This window comes from Mirounga leonina, unplaced genomic scaffold, assembly GCF_011800145.1.
Source record: "Mirounga leonina isolate KUSES-001 unplaced genomic scaffold, KU_Mleo_1.0 Mir_150, whole genome shotgun sequence".
NCBI classification, from domain to species: Eukaryota; Metazoa; Chordata; class Mammalia; order Carnivora; family Phocidae; genus Mirounga; species Mirounga leonina.
The window spans coordinates 6,480,469-6,506,003 of record NW_023270374.1 but is presented as its reverse complement, the minus strand read 5'-3'; the positions used below and the strand labels follow the sequence as shown (position 1 = coordinate 6,506,003).

General features: G+C 43.9%; 1 protein-coding gene across 1 annotated transcript in view; it reads left to right on the top strand.

Moving 5' to 3' along the window:
• The first annotated feature begins 348 nt into the window (after window positions 1–348).
• SLC24A3 (solute carrier family 24 member 3) overlaps window positions 349–25,535 on the top strand; it is a 498,892-nt gene continuing 473,705 nt past the window's right edge. Inside the window, exon 1 of the mRNA XM_035005775.1 lies at window positions 349–765. Coding sequence (XP_034861666.1) covers window positions 633–765 — 133 coding nt within the window. The 5' untranslated portion in view covers window positions 349–632. The remainder of the gene's footprint in view (window positions 766–25,535) is intronic.

The following is a 25,535-nucleotide window of genomic DNA, read 5'->3' as shown; positions in this document are numbered from 1 at the left end:
TGCTCCCGCCTCGCCCGTGCTCCCGCCTCGCCCGTGCTCCCGCCTCGGCCGTGCTCCCGACGCGCCCCGGCCCCGCTCGCCCCGGCTCCCCGCTCCCCGCGCGCGGACCATGGAGTGAGGGGGCGGGCGGCCCCGCGACGCGCTCCCGCAGCCGGCGAGGCCGGAGCCAGCCCGGGTGGCCTCGCCAGCCGGCGGAGTTGGCCAGCGGCGGGCCCTCCTCCCGCCGGTCCTTCCCCGCTCCTCCTCCTAGGCCGCCGCCGCCCCCGCCTCCCGGCCGCCCCCGCCGCCCCCGCCGCGCCGCCGCCCGAGGCCGAGCGCGGACGCCGAGCGTGGGAGCCATGGCGCGCGAGGAGGAGAGGGACCCCGAGCGCCGGGAGGCGGCGGCGCGGGCCAGCGGCGAGGAGGAGGAGGAGGAGGGCGAAGAGGGACTGAGCGACAGCGACGACGAGGACGAAGACGACGAGCCCGGCAGCGGCGGGGAAGAGGAAGAGGAGGCGGCGGCGGCCGAGCGGGAGCGCAGCGAGGACGCGCGGCTGCAGCGCGCAGGGTTGCCTCCCGCCGCCGTCCCCGCCGCGGCCGCCCGCGACAGGAGCGGCCGCCGCCTGCCGGGGCCGCTGCCCTGCCGCCCGAGGATGCCGTCGCCCGACGACGAGGACCGCGAGCGTCGCCGGAGCCGCCGGAGGGACCTTCTGCTGAGCCAGCTCTGCTTCCTGGCCTTGGTGGCGCTGCTGCTCTGGTCGCTGTCGAGCATGCAAGAGCATAATGGTGAGTGCTCGCGGCTCGCCCCGAGTGGGCGCTGCGGCTCCGGGAGCTCGGGGCTCCCGGGCCGGGCTCGGGGCGAGCAGGCTGGCGGGTGGGAGGGGGTGCCGGGCACAAGGACTCCCCCTACCCCCTGGAGGGGCTTGGGAGGAGGGGGCCCTGGAGGCGAGGACCGCGCAGTGGAAACGCGGCCGGCACGTGGGGCCGCCCGACTGGCCCCGGGAACACTTACCTGTGCCTCTTGGCTCTATCCTTCTTACCCACCGGCTGGAGGGACTGGTGGTAGAGGCGGCGGGGACTGTTACCCTAAAGAAGCCCCCCCCCCCCCCCAGGCCAGCAATAAAGTGGTGCTGATTAAGATTCGGTACCTGTGCAGGTAACCACCTGTACACCTTTGGCTTGTTGAGGGCACGAAGGGGGCTGGTTGACTGGTGAACACGTAATTCTCCGTGTTCCCCACATAGAACAGGCGGTATGTACCAGGTACAGAGCTCCATACCCACTTTTCCAGAACAGGTGCCCGGAACTTCGGGTAGGAAAAAAAGTGTTGGCCACCTGGCTAGGGTTTAGGAATGTACTTGTTCTCTTTCACTGACCACTCACTGGGAAGGCTGATCCCTTTTGTGCACTTGCAATTCTGGAAGAAATGATTTAGATTGCCCTGCCCATCACGCTGTCGACTGCTCTCATGGTGCCCTGCAGTGGGTCCGCCCTTTACCCACAACTTTTGTCTTATCTTTGTCCTTGGCTTTTCTTGAGCTGAAATAGACCTTGTGGAGAAATGTGCTCAGAACAGTTGTCCACTGAAAACAGTTTGGACCCTGGGGGGCAGCTGTCTAAATAACTGACCGAGAGACTTGGAAGAATAACTGTTGTAAAAATGGTTTTATATCCTAGCCGTTCAAGTGGCACAGTTCGTGGGAAAACAGCCGTAAAAATGGTTGTGAGAAAAAGCCGTTACAAATACATGCTTTGGTGTTAAGATAGCTGTAGCTCTGATACAAGGCGTTAGGAAGTGCAGAATAAAAGCCTTTCAATAGTGATGGTAAAAGGGTGGCATCAAATAAAAAAGGGATCTCCCCCAAATTGGCTGGTTGCATGCTTCCGGGGGGAGAGCAGATGGTCGGGCTTGGTTCAGGTCTTAACAGACCTCTTGACAGACTTCCTCATATATGGTAATATGAGAAAGTCCGCTTGGGTCTTCAGTGGAGCCGTTGGGACTCCACAGCTCTCTCCCTTTCTCCTGAATCCCAGATTATCTGGTGATGGGGGCCGACATCGGGAAGGGGGCTGTGCTGGGGAGGGAAGCTGGACCTCTCTCGGAGGGCAGTGCCAGACCTGCCAAAAGCATCTACTGACTGATTCTCACGAGGAGGGTTTTCTTTCACTGCCCTTTAATCTACCGGATTTTTATGAGTGTAAAGACAGTCTGTACTTGATGCCGCCTTTGGAAAGGACCATGTGAAGTCAATTACATGCCGGCCATTTTTCCTGCGTGCTCAGGCTCTGTGAGTCCTAGAGTTTCCACCACTGTCAGGCTATAAAAGACATTTTTCTGGATGGAGAACTGACCCATACGGTTAAGTCCATCAATAGCAGGGGGCTGCCTGGGCCCTGGGAAAGCTGGGATGTTCAGGGAGAAAGGGGGTGGCAGACACTCTGCAAACTTGAAACCTGGTGACTCGAATGTCATTTTGAAATGGTTTTCCTAGCAGTGACATTTCTTTTCAGGTGCCACCAACTCTGGACTTAGTTCCATAGCACAACTCTTTTCCCTGTCCCTTCCCTTGATCTCTCTCCTCCCATATTCTTTGTGCCTCTCTCTCCCCTCCCATAAATGTAGGGCTTCAGAATACCCCTACTCCAGCAACTGGCGGTAATAGTGAAAAGCTAGCAGTGTGAAGGGGGATGCCATCCAGCCCCCAAATGGCATGCCAGTCCTAATTCTGTCCCTAGTCACCTTTTCTTCAAGTAGATACTCATAATTTCATTACATGACACCTAGCTGATTCTCAGCAAGGCTCAGGTTTTTTGAGCTAATTTTTTTGAGCTAATTAATTAATGTGTGTGAATCTGCAAGTGATCATTTCGCTTGGGGGGTTGCCATTCAGCAAACTTAAGTATTTGAATAGTGACTTTTACCCTGCACTTGGGTGCTATTCTACTTAAGGGTCCTTTCAGTATGGATAATAAGTTTGGAATTTAGCCTTGTTTTAAAGACACTGTGTCTGGGAGAGGCTGAGTGCTTCGCTTAAGGTCACACAGCAGTTGAGGAGTAGAGGGCGGAACCAACCTGAGGTGGCCTGGCTCTTTGATCCCACCTCTGTTCCCTGGTATTCATGCCACCATCTGGGTGCAGCTTTGTAATATTTATATAACCACATGGGGGGTACCTTGCTAATGATCAAAGGGGGATATTTTTATTTATTCACCTTGAACGCCATGCAGTGATTAAATGTAACTTCTCAGAAGCCTGTTTTCTAACACATACTGATTTTTCTTTTTTTATAAAGAGGACAGTCCTTTCACCAAACCAAGATAGAGAGGTGTTGTAGTTGTGTTACACAGTGTTGTATAACATTTCTGGTCATATGGAATCTGAGCTCCCTTTCTGGACATCTGACTGAACTCCAATATAGAGTCCTTTCTGCTGAGAAGGGACGCAAGCATTATTAAAGGAAGGGTTAGTGCTGGAATCAAGACAAAGGTTAACCCTCATGGCAGCAAAAGCAGTAATAGTAACTGGAACTTTGTGGGCTTTTAAGTGCCAGGCACTGTGCTAAAACAAGGACATTTTATGTGCATTGCCTTATTTAAGCTTGCACACGCTCTGCAGACGCTTGAGCCTTCAGCGGGAGAGGAAGCAAGGGGCCTAGGTGCTCTATTTAGTTGTTGCTGTTAAAGATCTCATTTTCCATCGGTTTTCAAAGCCAATTGAAATAAGGTGTCAGATTTGCTAACGAGGGTTTTCTTTCTCTTTTTCTTGTTTTTGCAGTGAGAATGGATTACTTGTGTGTGTTTTGAGTGGTTTGAAAGTGTTTAATTTTTCTTTGAAGTAAGGAAACTGGTCCCCTTTTTTCCCAGAAGTTGTGTGAAAAAAGCCCAGAGGTTCTAACTCAGCAGTGATTATAGACATCCCCTCTAGAAAGTTCTTGGGTAGGTGAATAATGAATAAGGAAGAAATATACATATGTAATATATATAGTTCAAAGTTTATATATATATATACACACATATATATCTTGCCCAGTTACTATTGCTAATAAATTACCCCAAAATATAGTGGTGTAAAACTACCGTTTTATTTTTTTGCTCATGGATACTTTGGGTCAGGAATTTGGACAGGGTGTAGTGGGATGGCTTGTCTCCACTCCATGTCTGGGGTCTCAGCTGGAAAGAGTGAAAGGCTGGGTAACTTGACAGCTGGGTCGGCAGTCATCTGGAGGCAACATCACTCCCATGTCTGGGGTCGATGCCTGCTGTTGGCTGGACCCTCAGCTGGGCTGTCAACCAGAACACCTGTGTGTGGCCTCTCCATATGGCTTCTCCATGTGCCTTAGTTTGAACTTCCTCATAGCACAGCAGCTGGGTTCCAAGAGGATAAAGTGGAAGTGCACAGCATTTTTCTGTCTGAGCCTCAAAAGTCACATGGTATGACTTCCACTGTTTTCTTTTGGCCAAGACAGTTACAGATGTCAACCCAAGTTCAAAAAGGGGGGACAGAGATACCACCACTTACTCAGTGGAGGAGCATCAGGGTATATCGTAAGGCGAGCAGATGGGCATGTGTGTTGGTGTGTAACATGGGCATGTGTGTTGTGGCTGTCTTTGGAAAACCAGGGGTCCAAGGGATAATAACTTACAGATCAATCAGACACATTTCCCAAGGTGGTAAATGGTGAATAATACATGCATATTTGAAATACCTTCCAATCATGATAACGTGGCAGCGCATCTGAAGTCAGGTGTGGGGTCCACAGGTGGTATTTGGAAAGAGGGCCGTGTGGGTGTTTGAACTGCAAATTTCCGTTGCAGATCTGAGAGCACATCTTTAGCTTTGTGGCTTCCTCTTCCTCAGAGGACAAAGACCACAACCTCTCGATCCCTCCTGTGGCTGACAGGGATGCCTTGCTGGATTCTCCAGCTTTATCTTCCCTCCCTGCCTTCCCTTCCATGCTTCACTACTTAGGCCTTTCTTCTGCTCCTGAAAAGGGTGACACTTCTTCTAGTCCCAGACCTGTCACACATGCTGTTCCACAGTCACCATCACAGCTAGTTCATCCTTCACCTCCAGGCCCAAGATCTTCCTGACTTGACTAGATCCCCTGTTTTGCTCTTTGAACACCCTCAATTTTCCCTTCATAGCATTTATCACAATTGGCAATTATGTATTTATTTGGTTTTGGTTTGAGTAATCTGTCCTGTTCACCAGATTCTAAGCTCCAGGAGGTCAGGGACCCTGTGACCTTTGCTCACGTTTGTCATCTGTGTCACCCGCCCACAGTAGATGCTCAAAAGATGCTTGTTGAGTAAAGAAGCTGTTTTGATTTCTGAACTACAGGACCTGTGTTAAAAACTAGTTACCATGCCTCAGGAGCTCAGTTACTGGCATACATTGTAATCTCACAATTTAGAATTCTGCCCCCATCCATCAAATTCAGTGTTGTTACCCATTTTTCATGGGCTAACACGGAGCTGCAGAATGTGAGTGCTTTGCCCAGTGTCACTTCATGAAGTGGCAGGATTTGAATGCAAGGCCACTTGCATCCAAGCAGGATGCCACTGCATTCCCTAGCCTCAGCTTAGGAGGACATGAATAGAAAATGGGAATCACGCTGCCTTTTTCAGTCGACTAGGGAGAGTAAAGGAGTAACAGAAGGTTGCTTTCATAGAAGCAGTATTTTAGAAACACATTGCTTTTCAACCTTTTCTATTTTCTGCCTAAACATATATAGATGTGTCTCTCCTGGCTTTTCTTAGCTGCTCATCAACCCAGATTTTTCTCAAAGATTTCCTTTACTTGCAAGCCTTGAATCCTTGTGGGAAGATTTCTTTTCCTTTTTTTTTTTTTTTCAATACCCCAGAGGGTTGGCAAAGCCAAAAGAATTGCAAAACCAGCCATTTGCTGAGAATTCCAAGGCTTGGTGGAAGTTGGCTGATAGGACAGGATTTTGGCAACTCTCTTTTTCCTTAAGGAGACTCCTTTTCTTTGAGTGAAATAAGTTTTTTGGGGGGATGATAGTAAACAGACCCTTGTGTTGGGGAGACTGAGGTACAGAGAGTTCAGAAGGCATCCTTGAAATCACATAGCAAATGTCTTGTACTGCCAAGAAGGTAATGCAAGTTTTTCTGCTCTTTTCCTGCCTTCAGTTTCTGTAGAGCTTTTTTGGCTTTTGTTTATCTTTGCGATGGTTTGAAACGTGGTATTCTCCTATAGGGTCTTAGAATTAAGGATTCAGTGGAAGAAGGTTTTCTCTGAGTGAAGTGGTGGTGGGCACTATCCAGCCAGTTGTAATCATGGAGTCCTAAGTTCTTAGGCATGGATGGTGTCTTCCAGACTCTCTCCTGGAAGGTGCACTTGTCCTGTCCTTGTCCTCATCCCTGGGGGCAGTGATGCTGTTCCCATCACTGGGAGTCCTGGGAGCTTCACCATCCTTCGTTGGTTTTCCCACCCCTACCCCCACCTTTGTAAGTGGTCCCTTAGGAAACTGTCTTCAGTGGCACCCCTTGAATGAATTCCTGCCTGAACTCTATTGGTTTAAGACCCAGGGACTTCCGTTCATCACTCAGCTTTTTCCTAGTTGTTGGGGTGATAGCGGTGTCTGAGATGGATACCCAGAATATTGTCCTCATGGTGGCTTAGACTTTAGTGGGAGGAGAGGTGTTGAACAACTAATTTTCAAGAATTACGAGAGAGACGAATGAGAAATAAAGCATGGCTTGGAGGAGGTGTTGGTGGTAAGGAGAAGCTGGAACTTGGAAAATAAAAGGAATTAGGTTGGTAATGAATAGGGGCAAAAAAGCTAATTTGTAAAAAATGGGCAAAAGATATGAACAGGCAATTCACAAAGCAATTGCAAATGACCAGTAGACACCAGTAAAAATTCTCAGCCTTAATAGTAATTAGGGAAATCTAATTTTAAAGATTTATTTATTTATTTGAGGGTGAAGGGGGGGCGAGAAAGAGAGAAAGAGTGTGGCGGGGAGGGGCAGAGGGAGAGAATCTTCAAGCAGACTCCCTGCTGAGCATGGAGCCCAAGACAGGGCTTGATCTCATGACCTTGATCATGACCTGAGCCAAAATCAAGAGTTGGACACTTAACCTGCTGAGCCACCCAGGTGCCCGTCAGGGAATTCTAATTTTAAAAATGATGAAATACCATTTTTTAAGATCAGATTGGCAAAAATGAAAGCGTATGATAATGTCGGGTGTTGGCAGAGGTGTAGGAGAGACAGCTTCTCTCATTTACTGCAGGCGAGGATCTAAATTGGTTCCCCAAACACTGTGGGGAATTTTAAGGTGATAAGGTTTTAGGCACAGACCCCAAATGGAGCCTTGGCTAATTTTTAATGAGATGTGTAGAAAAGGGAGTGGTGGGATTAGAATGGCTGTGCCTAGGCATTTGAGCCTTGGATTGGAAACCCAACTTTCCTGGACCTGTCCGTGACTGTGAAGCATGTTGGTCATGACCCTTTGCACTCTAGACTAAAGACATTAGGTGGGAGTTCGAGTGAACAGGGGGAAAGGCCTTTGTCATATCTGGAGGTGTTCAAACCAATACAAGTTGCTTATTTGAATCATGAAATCTAGGCATTGTTCCTTGCTTGTCAATCACTCTTTATTTCCACGATAGCGAGAATAATTAATGTCTGCTCATCTGTGACCTAGTTGGTGGAATTTCACATTTGCAACTTGGTGTTTCTTTCTTCATTCCCCCGCTGCATTTCTGCACTGCTCTACCACAGCAAAGGCCATTTTCACTTGTGTGACATACTGTGAATTCTGAACAAGGAAGTAACAAGCAAGTTTCTTGAATAGGACTTTGATGAAAGAACAAAGGGGGTGGGGGTGGGGTGTAGGCCACCAGGAGAAAGGGGGTGCCCCCAGTTGACATCAAGAAGTCAGTAGCCCCATTTTTAAGAAGGAACATGAGATAATAACTTTTTGGACATTTTGATTTTGATTACTGGTAGGACATCTAGGTGGAGTATAGCTGATCATTAAAAGTGGAGGTTATAAGCAGTTGTTACCGATAAAGACCTGAGAATAGTATGCATGAGGGTGAAAATTGTATCTTTGCTCAACTCCGTGGGTCTCAGTCTTCTCTGTACATTGTAATCACTGGAGAACTTTAAACTTTACTCCTGCCTCCCCAAAATTCTGATGTAATGTTTCAGGGGGTAGCCTGGGCATTGGGATTTTTTACAAGTGAGACAGATAGCCCCAATGTGCAGCCAAGACAGGGCACCACAGGCGCTGGGCTGAATTTTTCTGTCCTAAACACGAATGCTTTGTTTTTTAAGCCTTCACCACTAATTAAAGCTGGAACTTTCCTCCGGTTTCCTTCATCTTCTCTGCTATGTACACTGCCATTAGATATTCTATCCGGTTCTCTTTTTGAAGAAATCTTTCTCGGATTCTTCCGGCTTGTTCCAGTCTGGACAGGTTGCTTGTTAAATCTGCTGCCCAGCTGTCATCTTGAGATCTCCCTTCACCTTCTTCCTGCCTGTGGTTTCTTTCCCCCAGCTCTCCCTGTGTTGAAAGGACCCCATGTATGTTTCCTGTCTTTTTTGGTTTATCCCTTCATTTGGGGTATACATTTCTGGGGATCACACACTCCAGGTGCTTTCTAAGACGGGGGGGGGTGTGGAAATAGCAAAAACAAAGGTTTGAGACATTGTAGGTTTGAAAATACATTAATTCTAGCCCCACCCTTTGAAGATTGGGAGTGGGTCGGGAATTCAGGCTGGAACACAATTTCCACACTGTTTTGGAGGCATTGCTCCTATAACTTGTAGGGTTGCCCCTGAGAAGTCTGATGCTGTTCCACTTTTAATTAATTCTTTGGTATGAAACCTGTTTTTTTTTTTTTTTTTCTTTCTCTCTCTCTAAAAGCATGTGTGCTCTTTGCTCCTAAGTTCAGGTCTTTCACAGTTAACTGTCTGATGTAGTCCTGTTTTCATGCATTTTCCTGGGCATTCACCTGGTTCTTTTAATCTAAAAGCTGACGTCCTTTGGATCTGGGAACTTGTGTGATTTCCTCCGTCCTAAGCTCTCTCTTCTCTCTGAATTGTCTGTTATTTGGGTGTTTGACTCCCAAGATTCATCTTCTGATTTTCTTGTCTCTTCTCTCCTACGTTTTTTCTCATCCTTTTGTTTTAATTTCCATAGGTTGCCTAGCTATATCTTTTAGTTCTACTGAGCTTTTAATTTCTGCTGTCATATTTTTAGTTTCTAAGAGCTCTTTTTTTTACCCCCCTGTGGAAGTTATTTTTAGTAGCATCCTGTTCTGCTTCAATACAGTATCATCGCTTACATACCAACTTGGTTTCTCCAAGTTGCTGTTGTCTATTTATTTTATTTTTCATGTTATGTGCTTTCTTCGAAAGTCAAGTGATCCTTGGTGTCTCCTCATATTTACGTGAGGCCATTGAAATGATGCGCAAGGAGAAGAGTCTATTGACTGTTTCTCTGTAAGGTGATCCAGCCAGGCCACATCGCTGGGGCAGTGCTCCCATGTCTCTAGTTCTGAATCTTTATCAGTGGGTGGTCAGATTTCTCAGAGAGGGGTCACCCCGTGTCCTGTCTGGAGGGAGATCCAGTGGGAATCTAGTGGGAGAGGAAGTGGGGTTTAGGGGGTGTCATTCAGCGGAAACATTCTCCTAGGCTCAGTGAGTAGTCTTGAGGGTGGTTATGAGTATGACAGAGCTGCACAATTTAGTTTGATACAATGCAGGACCATCCTGAGTTATTTCAGGCTCCCTTCCTCCTGCCCTCCTCCCCCCTTTCCTGCCTTCCTCCTTTCTATCCCTTAACTCTTGTACACGCGAAACTGGTAAGAACTGTTGCCTCCTGGGAGGGCTTATGCTCAGGGATAAGGGAGAGGCATAGTTTTCACCATCTTCTTAAATTTAACTGACCTTTTTATGGAGATAGTTGTAGATACACAGGCCATTGTAAGAAATAATGCAGAGAGACTCCTCGTATGTTTTCCCCAGTTTCCTTCAAGGGTGCCATTTTACAAAAGTCTAATATAATATCATAACCAGAGTAGTGTGACTGATTCAAGCCACCAACCTAATTCAGATCTCCCGAGTTTCAGTTGTATTCAGGTGCGCATGTGTGTGTGTTTAAGTGTATGTGTGTAGTGTGTGTACGTGTGTATGTATGTACGTGTAGTGTGTAGGTGTGCGGTATATGTGTACGTGCGTGCGTGCATGTATGCGCAGTGGGTGCATGTATGGCATGCGTGGCATGTGTTTGTGTATGTACATGTGTGTATGCATGCGTGTAGTATGTGTGTACATGTGTGTACGTGTGTGTGTGTGTTCTGCACAGCTTTATCACCTGTGTCAGTTGCTGTAAGCACCGCAGTCAGTGTCGGACAGATCCACTGTCACAAGGGTAACTTGTGTTGCCCTTTTCATAACCACACAGCCTATGTACCTTTTTATACAGGAGGAACAGGCAAGGTAAGTAACTCCTATCACCTCCAAGAATAAAGTTAAAGCATTATAACTTCTCCAGTGAAAGGCTGCTTGTAAGTTGAGGGTGGGGAGAGGAGCGTGAAGTCCATCGATGTTCATGAGCCTGGGCCATGGAGACCTCGCTCAGTGATTGTGTTCCCTCCTTCCAGGGACGGCAGCATGTGCTAAGCGCCAGGTAAAGGCCGCGCGGGGCTGGTGACCAGTTTCTCTGGTGGATCATGTTTTCTGTCATTTGCACAGCGTTTCTGAATGAATGCTCCGTGAAAAGTTTACTCAAGCTTCTTTTTCATTCAGGCAGGTTAGCCAAGCTTTCTGCAATACTATTTTCCTCATTATTTGTTTCCTAGGGTATTAGAGATGGAAATCTTGGGACTCTTGTCTCTTAACATCTGACTTTATGTTTGAGGAACCTGATGTGAAAGAGAATTACAATCAGGGTCCGGACCCTGGTTTTCTGATTCTTTGCTTAGTAAATAACCATCCCCCCACCCCATAAAATGAAGGTTAGAAATATATTTAGTGCAGATGGACTCAGTGGAATTATTTCAAATTCGGAAATGTTTCTGGAGTGCTGGAATCTTGCTGGGAGTTATTTGGCATGCAGTGTAGTCACTAAATGGGGAAAATTAGGGAATTTCAGGGGGAGCTGCTGCTTGTAACAAAAGATTTGTTTTTTCAGAAATCCTGGCTCTTAGGACACACGTGGCTTGCTTCAGGAGAAAGTTAACATCCTTGGTTTACTTTCCACCTGGCTAGTCACCTCATACAGCCATGAGAATGATTGGTTATTTTGAAGATGAGTGCCCATGAATTTTTCTTATTGGGGTCTTTGAGTTGACAAGATTTCACCACTTTTCATACCTGGTGTTGCAATTCTGGTCTGTGATCTGAACACCACTTCCAAACAAAGCAAAGCTTCCTAGGACCTTAACACCCTAGGTTTTGAAAACCCGATGAAAATCCCCTTCTGAGTGGGATTTCACAGTGTGGTCATTTGAAATCACCAGTTTGTTGGGGTGAGTGCAGAAAGAAAGCTCATTGCACCTATTTTCAATAAATCTGGACCTGAGGACAGGTCAATTGCAGTATTTTCCAGCATTGTGGTATGTTTCTTCCCTTAGATATTGTAAAATTGATGGAATAATATATAAAATGTCTTGGATACTACTTTTGAAACTAAAAATATTAATATACAAGAAAACTGACAGGATGCAGAACAAAAATATCACTCCCTAGAAACTTTCTCATACTAACTCTTTGTAATTACACCCTTTCTCATCCCTAACCCCTGATCTGTTTGCTGTCATCATGATTTTGTCTTTGTCTTTTTTTTTTTTTTAAGATTTTATTTATGTATTTGACAGAGAGAGACATAGTGAGAGAGGGAACACAAGCAGGGGGAGTGGGAGAGGGTGAAGCAGGCTTCCTGACGAGCAGGGATCCTGATGTGGGGCTCGATCCCAGGACCCTGGGATCATGACCCGAGCCGAAGGCGGACGCTTAACAACTGAGCCACCCAGGGGCCCCTGATTTTGTCTTTTTGAGAATGTCATACACATCAAATCCTATAGGTTGCAATCTTTTGACATTGGCTTCTTTCACTCAGACTCTCAGATTTGTCTACGTTGTTGCATGTGTGGGCAATTCATTCCTTTTTATGGCTGAGTAGTATTCCTTTAAACAAGATGTACAACAGCTTGTTTATCCATTTGCCTATTGAAGAACATTTGGGTTGTTTTTAGTTTTGGTAATTATGAATAGAGCTGCTTATCAACATTCAAATCCAGGTATTTTTTTTTTAAATTTCTTTTTCTCACCTTATTATACTGGCTGAGACTTCTAGTTCAGTGTTGAGTTTGAGTGGACATGCTTGCCTTATCCCTGATTACTTAGGGATAAAGCCTTCAGTCCTTCATTCTTAAGTATGATGTTTGCTGTAGGACTTTCATAGATGTCCTTTATCAAGTTGAAAAAGTTCTCCTGCTTATAATTTGTTGAGAATTTTTACCAGGAATGGATATTGAAGTTTGTCAGGTGCTTTTCCTGCATTAATTGATATGATCGTATGGTTTTTCTTCTTTAGACATTTAAAACGATGGATTGCATAGATTGATTTTCAAATACAGAATCAGCCTTGCATACCCTGGAGAAGCCCCACTTGATCATGGTGTGTTTTTTATTTTATTTTCCTGGATATGAATTGGTCATATTTTATTGCAGACTTTTGCACCTGTGATCACCCAGGGTATTGGTCATAGTTTTCTTTCCTTGTACTATATTTGTCTGGTTTTGCTGGCCCCATGAAATGAATTAGGAAGTATTCTCTTATTCTCTGTTTCCTGGAAGAGATTGTATAGAATTGGTAGATTCTGCTTTTTAACTTATTGTAAACATTTCTCCATGGCACCAAACTTCAAAAATAATTTTTAATGTCGTCCTAATAATAGTATTAAAAATCACAATATTTTTATTAGTATTTATAGTAAGTGATAATTTATTGAACACTTTGCATGCTTGAGGCACTGTTTAAGTGCTTTTACCTGTATTGACTCCTTTAATCACCATATCCAATGGAGTAGGTACCATTATGATCTCCATTTTACATGCAAAGAAAAATAAGACAAAGCATGTAAGTAACTTGCTTAAAGTTCCTATGTGGGCCAGGTAGTAGTTGAATTCAGGCTGTCTGATTCCAGACCCTATGGTTTTAACTATTACATTCTATCCTCTGGTTATAAGTTATTTATTCAGGCCTCCGTTTGGGATATTTAGGTATTTTCTATGTCCTCACTGTGATGAATGTTCTAGTACCGAAGTCTTTGATAATTGATGATGATTCTTTTTGGCTGGATTCCTAGAAGTGTTATGTCAGTGTCAAAGCGCATGCCTATTGTAAAGGCTGATAACATTCTATGTAATTTTCCAGGAATTTGGACAAATTAGAAGTTCCAATAGCAGCGTTTGAGAGTGCTTAATTCAGTGTTCTCTGTCAGAATTGAATATTATGATTATTTTACATATTTTAAATTCAATTTGATTGCAGAGAGATGGTATCTCATTGCTTTACTTTGCATTTCTTCGTACTAGTGAAGCTGAATGTTTAAAAAATGTTTATTGGCCATTTATATTTCCTTGTGAGAAAAACTTATTCATGTCTGTTCTCCATGTTTTTCTAAGGGGATAACTGTTTTTCTTAATGACTTGTAAAGCTCTTTATATATTCTACATATTCGTCTTTTATCCTATATCAGAAGTTTTGCCTCCCCCACCCCCTTTTTTGTTGTACAGAAGATTTTCATTTTTATCTGGTCAAAACTGTATCTGTTTTCTCTTGTATTTTTTCATTGTTTTATTCGTAGACCCAGGATCTCAAGGGTGTGTTTATTCCACATAATCCTTTGTCTTTTTTCTCCTATTTGTATGGTTTAATTAAAAAAAAAAGAACACCTCTTTATTTCATTTGGAACTTATCTGAGCTAGGATGAAGATTTTACTTGAACAGATGAGCAGATTTAACAGTTAAATTGTTTATTGAATAATCTTTCCTTTACCCACACATTTATGGTATGACCTTTATTCCGTGCTTATTTTCTTATGTATCAGAGGCAGATGTTATGATGTCTGTTTTGTTCTATTTTCTCATTAATTAATTGTTTTAGGCCATTAGCATATTAATTATCTGATACGGCAAGACTCCTCTCCTCTTGTTCTGGGAGAAAAAATCATTTGCCATTATCAATTGTTTATCCTTCCAGGTGAACTTTAGAATCTCTGTTGAATTTTGCTCAAATGCCTCTGGGTTTTGACAAATCCATAAATAATTTGTGGAGAAATGGCATTTTACAGCATTGATTCTTTTCATTCCTAGTGTGCTTCATTTGATCAAGGCTAAAAAACAAATCTGTCAAGATTCATAATTATTTCCCTATCTCTTTCTTACATGTATTTGTGTGAACTATTGTTATTATTTATTCTGACTGTTGTTTCATTCTTTATATATTCTCTTAAAATATTTAGTTTTTACAATTTTTTCTTAATTCTCTTCTTTATATTTTATTCTTAAGTTTTAAACTATGTAATAATAATAAACACAAATTGTTATACAAACCAATACCTTATATTTTCCAATAGTTTTCTTTCTTTCTTTCTTTCTTTCTTTTCTTTTCTTTTCTTTTCTTTTCTTTTTTCTTTTCTTTTCTTTTTATTCTTATGTTAATCCCCATACATTACATCATTGGTTTTAGATGAAGTGTTCCATGATTCATTGTTTGTGCATAACACCCAGTGCTCCATGCAGAATGTGCCCTCCTCAATACCCACCACCAGGCTAGCCCATCCTCCCACCCAATAGTTTTCTATTAAAGGGAATTTTTTTTTGATTTATTTTTTGATGATAAAAGTGCTCAAAAAGGAGGTTTATTTATTTTTTATTTTTTGTTAAATTTTTGTTTTAATTCTAGTAGGTTAACATACAGTGTGATATTAGTTTTAGGTGTACAATGTAGTGATTTCACACTTCCATACAACACCTGGTGCTTATCACAAAAGGTGCACTTGGAGGGAATTTTTATTTTTTTAATTAATTTTTTAGAGAGAGAGAGTGTGCGCATGCAAGTGGGGGAGAGGGAGCGAGAGAATCGTAAGCAGCCTGTATGCCCAGCATGGAGCCCGACACAGGGCTCGATCCCATGACCCCAAGATCATGACCTGAGCCGAGAGTTGGATGCTTAAAGGACTGAGTCACCCCGGCACCCCAGAGGGAATTTTTAGGTTCATGCTGTAGTTGGGTGGTTTTTTACTGTTGGCTCTTGGTTATGTTAGTTGCTTTTCATTATGCTGTGGAAGTTTCCTTTTATTTCTCATTTTCTAAGAGTTTTTCTTCTTTTTTTAATCAGCTATGGATGTTATACATGGTCAAATGCCTTATTAACATTTGTTGAAGTGTTTAGTATAATGTAACATAAATAAATATCCATGTGAAGCTGCTCTTGAGGTAAACCTCAGATAGCCATGCTATTTTTTTCCTTTCATAGGATATTGGGTTTGATTTGTTCATACTCCTTTTGGATTTTTGCTGTTACATTCTTAGCAGATATTGACATACAGCTTCTCTGCCAGGTTTTGGTGTTAGTATTGCACTAACTTCACAAAACTAATCGATGATTTCCAAGTTTTCCTATGTTCCAGAATATTTTATGAAGCATAGGGATGGTCTATAACTTTAAAATTTGCAAGAACATTTATATAGTACTGCCTGGCCTTTACCTGGCCTGTAGCAATCTTCTTAGAAATAATTTTGGAGAAAGTCTTCAATTTCTGCCACTGCTTACTTTTCCATGGAGCTAATTTGTTTTCTCAGAAATGTCCATTTCATTAAGACTTTTTAAAATGAACCAAATTATGCATTGCATTTTAAAATTTCAACTTGTTCTCTAATTGTGATTATGTAGCACTTTCTCATTACTAACTCATGTGTTTCTTTTTTCCTTGATCAAATCTGATTGTATTTGGTTTATTTTATTATTTTTGGAAGATACATCTCGTGTATCTTTATCAGTTTTGCTTTTCCCCCATTTTCTGAATCAATTACATCTTTCATAGTTTTTTAAAAATCTTCTCTTAATTCCTTTGTTTTCTAATATCTCGAATGAAGTGCTTTATTTATATATTTTTATTCTTTCTTGCTAATGGTGCATTTGCCCTTGAGGGCAGCTTTAGACTCACCTTATAAGTTTCAAAGTGTCAAGTAGTCATTACTATACTTTTCAAATAGTCTTGTCATTGTAGTTTTATTTTTTCTGCAGTTATTTAGGAGAGTGATTTCTAATTTCAAAGTTTATGTGCATATTTTTAAAATGCCAATTTCTAATTGTCTTTCAGTTTGTCCGGAGAATATGATCTTTGATTGTGGTTTTCATCTGCTTTGGTTGTTTTTTTTTTTTGGAACATGAACTGTTTGCGATTGGATACTCATTTGTCTGTCTTTCATATCTATCATCTTCTCATTTCATCATTTCCCTCTTTTTGTCATTTCCTCTTTATTATGCAAGAGTTTCTACATTTTTTTTCCTCCTCAGTGGTTTTGTTTTCAGCACTTTGGGTCTGCTCTATTGCCTTTTATTCCATTTAGGCTTTGTTCATGCATTTCCATCTTTTTAATTTCATATCTTGTCCATCCCCATATTAACTAGCTGCCATTGTAATCTTAGCCTTTCTGCTCACTTTTAATTTTCTTTCATATAGCCCATATTTCTTTGCATGCCATTGAGATTACAAAATTGATTCTTTCTAAAATTTACTTCTTCTACTTTTAATAAATTATTTTTGGAAGTATAGTATTCTTTTTTAGGTTGCAGTGAATTTTCAGGTTTTTTTTTTTTTGAGTTACCCACTTTTGAAAGGGAAGATCCAGGCCCCATGTGTACCTGTGAAGGGACTCTCCTGTCTCTCCAAAGCACTCACCCTGCCATATTGTGTCCAGTTACTATTAGCATATTTTCAGCTGAAGATATGTTCATGGTCTTGACCAAATTCCTTGTGTTTATGTTGACTTTTTTAGGGTGACTCAGCTTGCCTGAGAGGAGATCTCCTGGTAGTTTGAATATTTAGACGGAGCTTTATTCATGTAATTTCAGTTAGTTGATAGTTCTTCCATCTCGAGACAGTGCATTAAAGTCTACCACCCTAGTTTGTATCTTACTGTGGTTCTGTCTCTTTTCCTTTCTGTTATTCTGCAGACGGTAATATTCCCCCATCCATCCAGTCTTTCCCCAGGTTGAGTTGCATTTCCAGGAATTGGAGTCTCTGCATGGATGGATATAGAAAGACATATTCATGGGGTGGGGGTCTCCTTGAAAGCATTTCCTTTCAGCAGCCTGGTTCTGAGATAGGGGTTCACACCAGGGGACCGGTGTGCCACAGCCCACCTATCACTTCCCACAGCTCACCTGTCATGTCCCATCCTTCTGTTTCAGGGGCTCACCCACACTCCATGCATGTAGGAAAGGGCAAATCACATATTGTTGACTGATGACCATATTATCCCAGGATGCCTGTTCAGATTTCGGCTTTAAAGTTTTAGTTTGTTACAAAGAAGAAGAAATTTAATTCGTGGATAGAGAGATTCAGGAGCAGCTAAATCTATCTAATATTAACTGACTGGTCAGTGTTTTTTCCATGGTCACACCTCTTTCACATATTTTATCTCACTTAATTATCTACACACAGTGATGAATTAGATATTGTAATCCTCTTTGGGTTAAATTGACTTGCTCAACGTCATGCAGGTAGACAATGGTAGTTTCCACCGTGCTGAACATCTTTGAGGAACATTTCCTGCCAGGAAGTTCAACAGAAGCTACCCCGTGTGGTAGGCAGAATAATGTTCCCCGCCCTGTCAAAGATGCCTGTGTCCTAATCCTGGGAACCTGTGAATCTATGGTGCATGGCAAGGGCGAATTAAGTTTGCTAATCAGCTGGTTTTGAGATGGGAAAGTATCCTGGATTATTCTGGTGGGTCCATTGTGATCACAGGGGTCCTTGTAAGTGAAAGAAGGAGGCAGGAGGGGTCGAGTCAGGGAAAGTGAGGACAGAAGCAGAGGTGGGGGTGGTCCACTTATTGGCTTTGAAGATGGAAGGGGCCATGAGCCAAGGAATCTCGGTAGTTGCTAGGAGCTGGGAAAGGTAAGGAATGGAATTCTGTGGAGCCTCTAGAAGGAACACAGCCCTGCTGACATTTTGAATTTAGCCCACTGAGACCCCTGTTGGATTTCTCACTTTTAGAACTATAAGATTTTGGTTTGTTTTAAAGCCACTAAGGTGGTGGGAATCTCTTGCCACAACCCTGGGAAACTAATACACTTCGTGTATCAGACTTTGTGGTCTGACTCTCTGTTTTTTTGTTTGCTTTTGTTTTTTCTTAAAGTTTTATTTATATATTTGGGAGGGGGGAAGGGAAGAGGGAGAGGGGGAGAGAGTCCTAAGCAGACTCCACGCTGAGCACGGAGCCCGAGGCGGGGTTTGATCCCATGACCCTGAGATCATGATCTGAGCTGAAACCAAGAGTCAGACACTTAACCAACTGTGCCTCCCAGGTGCCATGTGGTCTGACTCTGAGAAACAGGAACAGGAAGTCCTGGAGTGATCCACTGTGTATGCACATCAAACAGGCATTTACCTGGGCAGTTACTGTGTCCTCATTTGATATACTGTATATTTATTTTCTCACTGTGCTGATGCGACCCTCCCAAGGAGAATGTCAGCTCCCGGGAGCAGGAACTTCCTCTGTTGTGTTCACCGTCTTATGCCTGGTGGCTGGTTTGGAGGAAAAGCTCAATAAATATTTGTTAGATTATTCCTTTTTGCCTGGATGATACTGTACCAACAAAATGGTCTCAGTTGCTTTTTTGTTGGAATACTGCCAACTGTATAAGTAGTAACAAAAATAAAAAGAAGAAACTGAGTTAAAATGATTACTTTTCAGTGTTTTTTCTAGTGTCTAGTCATATACATAAATTTTTTTTTTTAGAGTTAGCAAATACTCCTCTCACACTCTCATGGGATCCTTTCATAAAATAAGATAGGTGGTTATCAATATGATGCTTCATGTTGCATTTTTGTGACTTAACATATTTTAATAATGATAACCATCAGTTTTTGTAATTATCATTTCATGGGCTGGTTGGCATTCCATTGAGTATATAGGATATTCCATTGAATATAGAATATATGTATTAAAGTGTTTATTGTTGGTTATTTAAAATATTATAGGTTACTTAAAATATTTAATTATTACTAATTAAACAACCTAGCCCATGAGTCTGTTACAAGTCACTGTACTCTCTAGTTATTATTGTGTTTGTAATAATCTAGTAGGTTTGCTGGAGCTGCTGACAATGTGGAGTTATGGGGCTTCCACATGTTTCTGTATAGAGCTCTGTCCACTAGGTTCCCTGTCTTAGAGTGTTCTTTTTAAGATGTATTTATTAATTTTAGCGAGAAAGAGCAAGCGAGCATGAACGGGAGGGGCAAAGGGAGAGAGAATCTGAAGCAGACTCTGCGCTGAGCAAGAAGCCCGACATGGGGCTTGATCCCAGGACCCCAAGATCATGACCTGAGCCAAAACCAAGAGTTAGACACTTAACTGACTGCACCACCCAGGTGCCCCTGTCTTAGAGTAATCTGAATAGCTTCTTCATTTCTATTTACTCCTAAGGCATTCTCTGCCTGGTATCGAGTGTCCCACCTTGTCTCTTCAACCTCACATTGCAGTTCTGTGTAAAATTCTTCCTCGTCAGAAAGCCTTAGAACCTCTACAACAACTGGAGGCAAAGAGAGTGTTAATGAGTCAGTGATGGCAAAGAGGTACCAGTTTGGAAAACACATCAAGATGGTTATGAGACTCCAGCGAAGGAATCTCCTTAAAATATATCACATGATGACCTTCCCTTTTATAAGTAGACACTTTGTTTTTTTCTTCTTTTCTCTTCTTGATAGTCGCTTTGGTTTGCCTACATGCTGATTGCTCCTCTGATAACAAAATAAAAAGGAAAAAATGTTCACCATTGACTCAGTTTCACAAGAGCAATGAAAAATCCAGGGATGGGGGAGGGGATCTCTCCAGACGCCCTTTGGCTGTACAAGCCAGCAGTGTTAACTGAATTACAAACAACAGCCCTGAGCCTGGGAGGAGAAGGATGTCCACTCTGAGGCCGATCTGGACAGTTGTTTTGCCTAAGATGGCAAGATCATCATCTTTCAATCTCGAGCCAAGAACGCCATACATGGGCATATCTTGTTCTGCCTGGGAAGGGATGGTCCTAGAGGCTTCCGGGGTGCCATCGTGTCTCTTGATGGCCCTTCCATTTCAGTGTTTGCTTTTTCAGTGTTTTCTGATTCCCCTGGGAAGGAGAGTAGGGAGGAGAGAAGGAAGAAGGGAAGATAAGAGGAATGAATGCTTGCCTGGGAGCATGGTCTTTCGATGAACATTCTGAGTGTCAGTGCAGAATAAGGGTTTATTTTAGGAGACACCAGGAATGAAATCTTTTATGTTGATATTGTACAGGACTGATCTGTATTGTTCCACCATGAAGGACGATAAAACTTTCTGATCCTCCTGCATCTTTGTAGTTTCTGCCATGAAAACATTCGTGGGTGGGAAACTTGGCTCATCCTGTCCGGAACAGGAGTACTGGACAGTAAGTCTGGAGACAGGAGTTCAAGTCTCACTCCTGGAAGTCAGCTGCATGTGCACATGTGTTCTCCATTTCCCATCTGAAATGTGCGCCTTTGCGCTATGTTGTCTTTCCATTGGGAAACACTAAAACTCTCCAATTTTATCATTAATTTTAAATCGCTAGCCTCCTGGAAGATGTTGGAGATCTGCTTCCTTCTAAGACTAATTTACAGCCAGAGCAATATAGTTTTGCTTCTGAGCATGCCCTGAATCATTATTCATTTTTATTTCATAGAATTACTCTTATAAATGTGATTTTCTGTTGGTTTCACAGAGCCATTGAGATTACCCAGCTCGATGGATTTCTTTGGTATGTCATAAATTTTTGCTTGTAGTAGAAGCCAGTGCTGTTCCAAGCAAGATCCTCGGATCTGTAACGTCAGTATCACCCGGCACCGCCCCCCTCCTCCATGAGCTTGCTAGACATGCAGAGTCAGAGGCCCCACCCCAGCCTCCTGAATCAGAATCTTTGGGGATGGAGCCAGGAAACTTTGTGCTAACAAGGTCTCTTAATTGCATGTGAAAGAACATTGAGAAGCATCTATAAGCCAGGCTGGCAGACAGGTGCTGTGATTTTGCCCTGCACATGCGAGCATACCCCAAGCATATGGTCTCCTTCTTGAGTGACTCTACTTCCAACAGACCTAGTAAGCTTTATCTGAAATGCTGAGATAGAGACGTTTCTGTGTTCGGGAAGCTCGGGCTGCTCTGTCGAGGGCCTGAGGATGTCGAGAGGGAAATGCAGAACTTCTTGGGGGTAGAAAGGAGGATGCCCTTTCCTTAAGGGGTGGCATCCATTGTCCTTGGTACCCCAGGCTTACCTCCACATGTGGAGTGCCCTAAAAAGAGCCATAGGACTTTTAGGAAGGGGACAGCAGCTCTGGCTGGCAGGGTTGGGAGGCAACACACACCAGAGGTGGCTCATGAATTCACCTTTTTAAATTAGTTGTTATTACCAAAGTAGTTCATGGGTTACTTCCTGCTAATGAAAATTGAAGACATCACAGATAACACTAATGTCCTCTTTGAGCACCCTGCCTCTATCCCCAATATTTACAGCCCTGTCCAGGAGCCTACTGTCCTGGCTTATCCTGCTTGTTCTCATTCAACAATATGTGCTAGAGATTGATCCACCTTTTTTCAGTGCCAGAATGGTATTGCAGGATATCCAGTGCACCCTCAGATGCATCTCTTATCCTTTCCCTGCTCTTCTTTTATCAGCGGGAGCTACTTTCCCCAGCTCCTTGGCCCTCTGTCTTTCAGACACTTTGGCCAATGGGAGTACAGGATGGGGAGAGAAAGAAGAGCATCTCCTTCCCTTCTCTTTCTTCCCCTCCCACCCTGCTTCAGCAGCCTCTCTCCATGACTGCATTCATGCTGGAAGCCCCTCCTTTTATGGCCTGGCTCCCGAGCCCTAGTAACACCCCGTTTCCCCATTGCCCTTCCCACCCTAGGGATGCTAACCACTTCCTGCCATTGGTAATCTCTGGTTGCCCCACCAGCATGTTCAAGCCTCTAATTCTGTGGCCTCTACAGTCCGAGTTACCCTGTATGACTTTCTCTTGTGTTTGTTTTCCTCACTGTCTCATTCACATGGGTATATCAGGGATGATTTTGCTTTTTAGCTCTTCCCGTTCTGTTGGACATTTGAGGTGTTTTCATTGTTTTTCCCCATCACAGAAAGTGCTGGAGTTGAACATTCTAACACACAGCTCCTATGTCATGCCTAGGTGATGCCAAGCAGTGGGATCACCACATCAGTCATTCACTTTTGGTGTCTCTTTGGGTACGTTCTGGATCTCAGGTGCCTGCAGTACGTAGTGAATTGCTCTGCAGAAAGGAGCTTACTAACTGTTGAGTGAATGAGTGCGTGAATGAATGAATGAATGAATGAATGAATTCCCATATGCAGATGGAGAAAGCATTGCCTCATTGACCTCACATGAAATTGCCTCTGTTCCATGGCCTGTTCACCTCGAACAGAGTACAAGTTATTTCGGGGTTCCCTTCCTTGGAGAAGCTGATCCAGGTTCCAGACCAGCATGGATGTCCAGGAGCAGTGTCATGGTTCGTGTGAAATGAGTGCTACAGAAAAGCTCCTCGGCTTCCTTATGGCAGGGTTTAGGGAACCAGGCGTCTGCTGTGATTCAGGAGAGTGTTGTGACTTTGAGGGTGGGTGTAGGTGTTGATAATGAGCGATGGGGGTTAAGAGGACAAAATAACTCAGGGGAAGCGAGAAGCTCATGCCCGCAGATGCTTGGATTCTACCTTGCTCCCCAGAGAAGCAAAAGGCTGGGCCGTAGTTCCTTATACGCTTCTCTACTCCACCCCCACAATGTTTTTAGATAAGAAAAGAAAAACCCTCAAAATGAGCATCAAAGGCCATATGGAAAGGCCAGCAGATGTGACAGGCAGACAGGGATGTGCATGTAGAAAAGGAATGGGGGGGTCCTTTGGGGACCAGGTTTATAAACCTGCTTTCTTCTTTTTTTAACAGTTGAGCTGGTAGAGTTTCCCCTTTTCTTCCCTAGGCTGCTGTTTCCAGGGAACTGCCCAGACTTCAGACACTTCCAAATCCTGCAATTAACTTGAAAAAGTAAGATTAGTTCTACTTTATAGTGCTTGGCCTATAAATGATGATAATGAGGAGTTAGGGCCACACAACACACATAGGATGAGCTCCGTCCTCGTAAACACATTTGGCAGTGATTGCATTGTGCCTCCTTCTCGGGAGGAGCCTTTACATTTTGAGTTGAGAGATCCTCCCAGTTTCAGAAGCTGCGGCTGCTCACTCGTGTTCCTTTTGCTCCCAAAGCAGAGCTCTTTCTGTGGTGGAAGGGGATGGCGTGATGACCCTGGGACCCGAAGTGCCCTCTGCTGCCAGCCTGGTGTGGGAGGTGGTGCGGTGGATGGAGCGGTCAGGATTTGGTTAGCCAGCAGCACTCTGCCCCTCTCCTGCCTTTGCCTGCTTTGCTGTCTGCAAGTCATCCTGGGAAGGGATTTCATGAGAAATTACCTTACAAGGAGGCCTGGCGTGGGATCCCTGTAAAGGCACAGGAATCTGTGCTCTCTGGGGTTCAGCATCTGCTCGTGTCCCTTGCAAGCTCGGCCTGGCTCCAGACCCTGCGAGGCACCCGAAAACCAGCTGGGCCAGGCTAGAATTCGGGGTGTAGATGTGGTCCTGCACAGTGCTCTCCTCGTGCAGAACCCTGACCTCTGGTTCTGTGTCAGGTCAGTACACATGCGCCGTAATTTGAATTGAGACGTTGACAGCCTGAGCATCCATGTGTGGCTGGATTCAGGCAGATTGGGATTAGCCCCTGGTGAGAGGAAAGTGGTGGAGTGGAGAGATATGACTCACACAGCTGTCCCGCGGGACTCTGATTTCATCCCCTTCTCACCAAATTGTACCCGTGTGACTCTCCCTCCCAGCCTCACCTCGCCTTCTGATGTCTTGCCTGCGTTGATGGACTTCCAAAGCCTGGGTCCCTCTGACGTTTTCCTGTGAACTTTTCTATGTTCAACCCAAATAGGAAATGACAAGGATGGTTTCCGTGCAGAGAGAGTAGGATTCATGTGGTTACTTTTAAAAACTCATTTGGAAGTTTAATGTATACACGTGTATATATACACACACACACGGAGAAAAGTGTATCTTTCATAAGTGTTTAGCTCGATGAATTTTCACAAATGAACAGCAGCTGTCAGATCAAGAAGCAGAGCAGGGCCTGTACCCCTGAAACCCCCTCGTGGTCCTTCCTGCCCTCCCCCAAGACTGACCACTGTCCCAGCTTCTAACGGCATAGATTAGTTTTGCCTGCTTTTGTATATTACTTCAGTGTAACCTGGTGTATATTCTTTTGCTGAATATATGCTTGTGAGATCCATCTATGTCATTTTAATTGGTTGTAGATTATTCACTAATGTGGTTCATTCTCATACCTGCCTTTCCGTGATCATGTGTGCACACTTCGATAAGGTCTATACCCTAGTGTGGAATCACTGAGTCTTGGGATGTGTCTATGTTTGGCCTTTGCAGGACCTAATAAGTAGTTTTCTGAAGTGGGTGTACCTATTTAAAGTATAACCTATTTTAAAGCAAAGTGGATAATTGAGTTTAAGCTTCATGGTCACATGTGGTTGGATCGAAAGGTTTCATGGGCAAAGAGAGTCCAAACCTTTGGGATGGAGAAGTTGCTGGCATCATGGCATCTTTACCCTTGTTTGGTGTTGGGTTCCCTGCAGTAGGCAAGAGGTGGCCAGACAGTCACATGTCTTGTCACCTCTGAGCAGAAACAACAATTATTATGATTTTGACCCTTCTCTGCATCTCCTACTTGTTCCTGCCCCTCTTCTCCATGGACTTCTCTTCTTCTCTCCTCTCAGAACATCTTCAAAAAGCAGTTGTATCCCCATCCCTGCCCTCCCCCACCCCCACCACACACACATTCACACACACACACACCTTGCATGTGGGAGGACCAGTTCCTAAGGTAGTAATGCAGTCAGGGGAAACACAATGTGGAGAAAAGTGTTAATTATACTGGAGACAGTATGATCACAATAACTGGAGCTCCTCAGAGAAAAGCTTATTTAAGAAGAAAAAAATAGTAAGAACAAGTCTTCCCAAGTTACTGTGCCTGAGGCCAGGCTTGTACGAGACAGCCTCACTCTTGCTCTCATGCTGTTCTCGCACGTTCGTGACACGGTCAGCCCGTGTGCAGCACGCCGGCCGCAGAAGCCACCCAGAGACCCGGAGATGAAAATAACAAGGCAGGGCGCCTGGCTGGCTCAGTTGGTTAAGCGACTGCCTTCGGCTCAGGTCATGATCCTG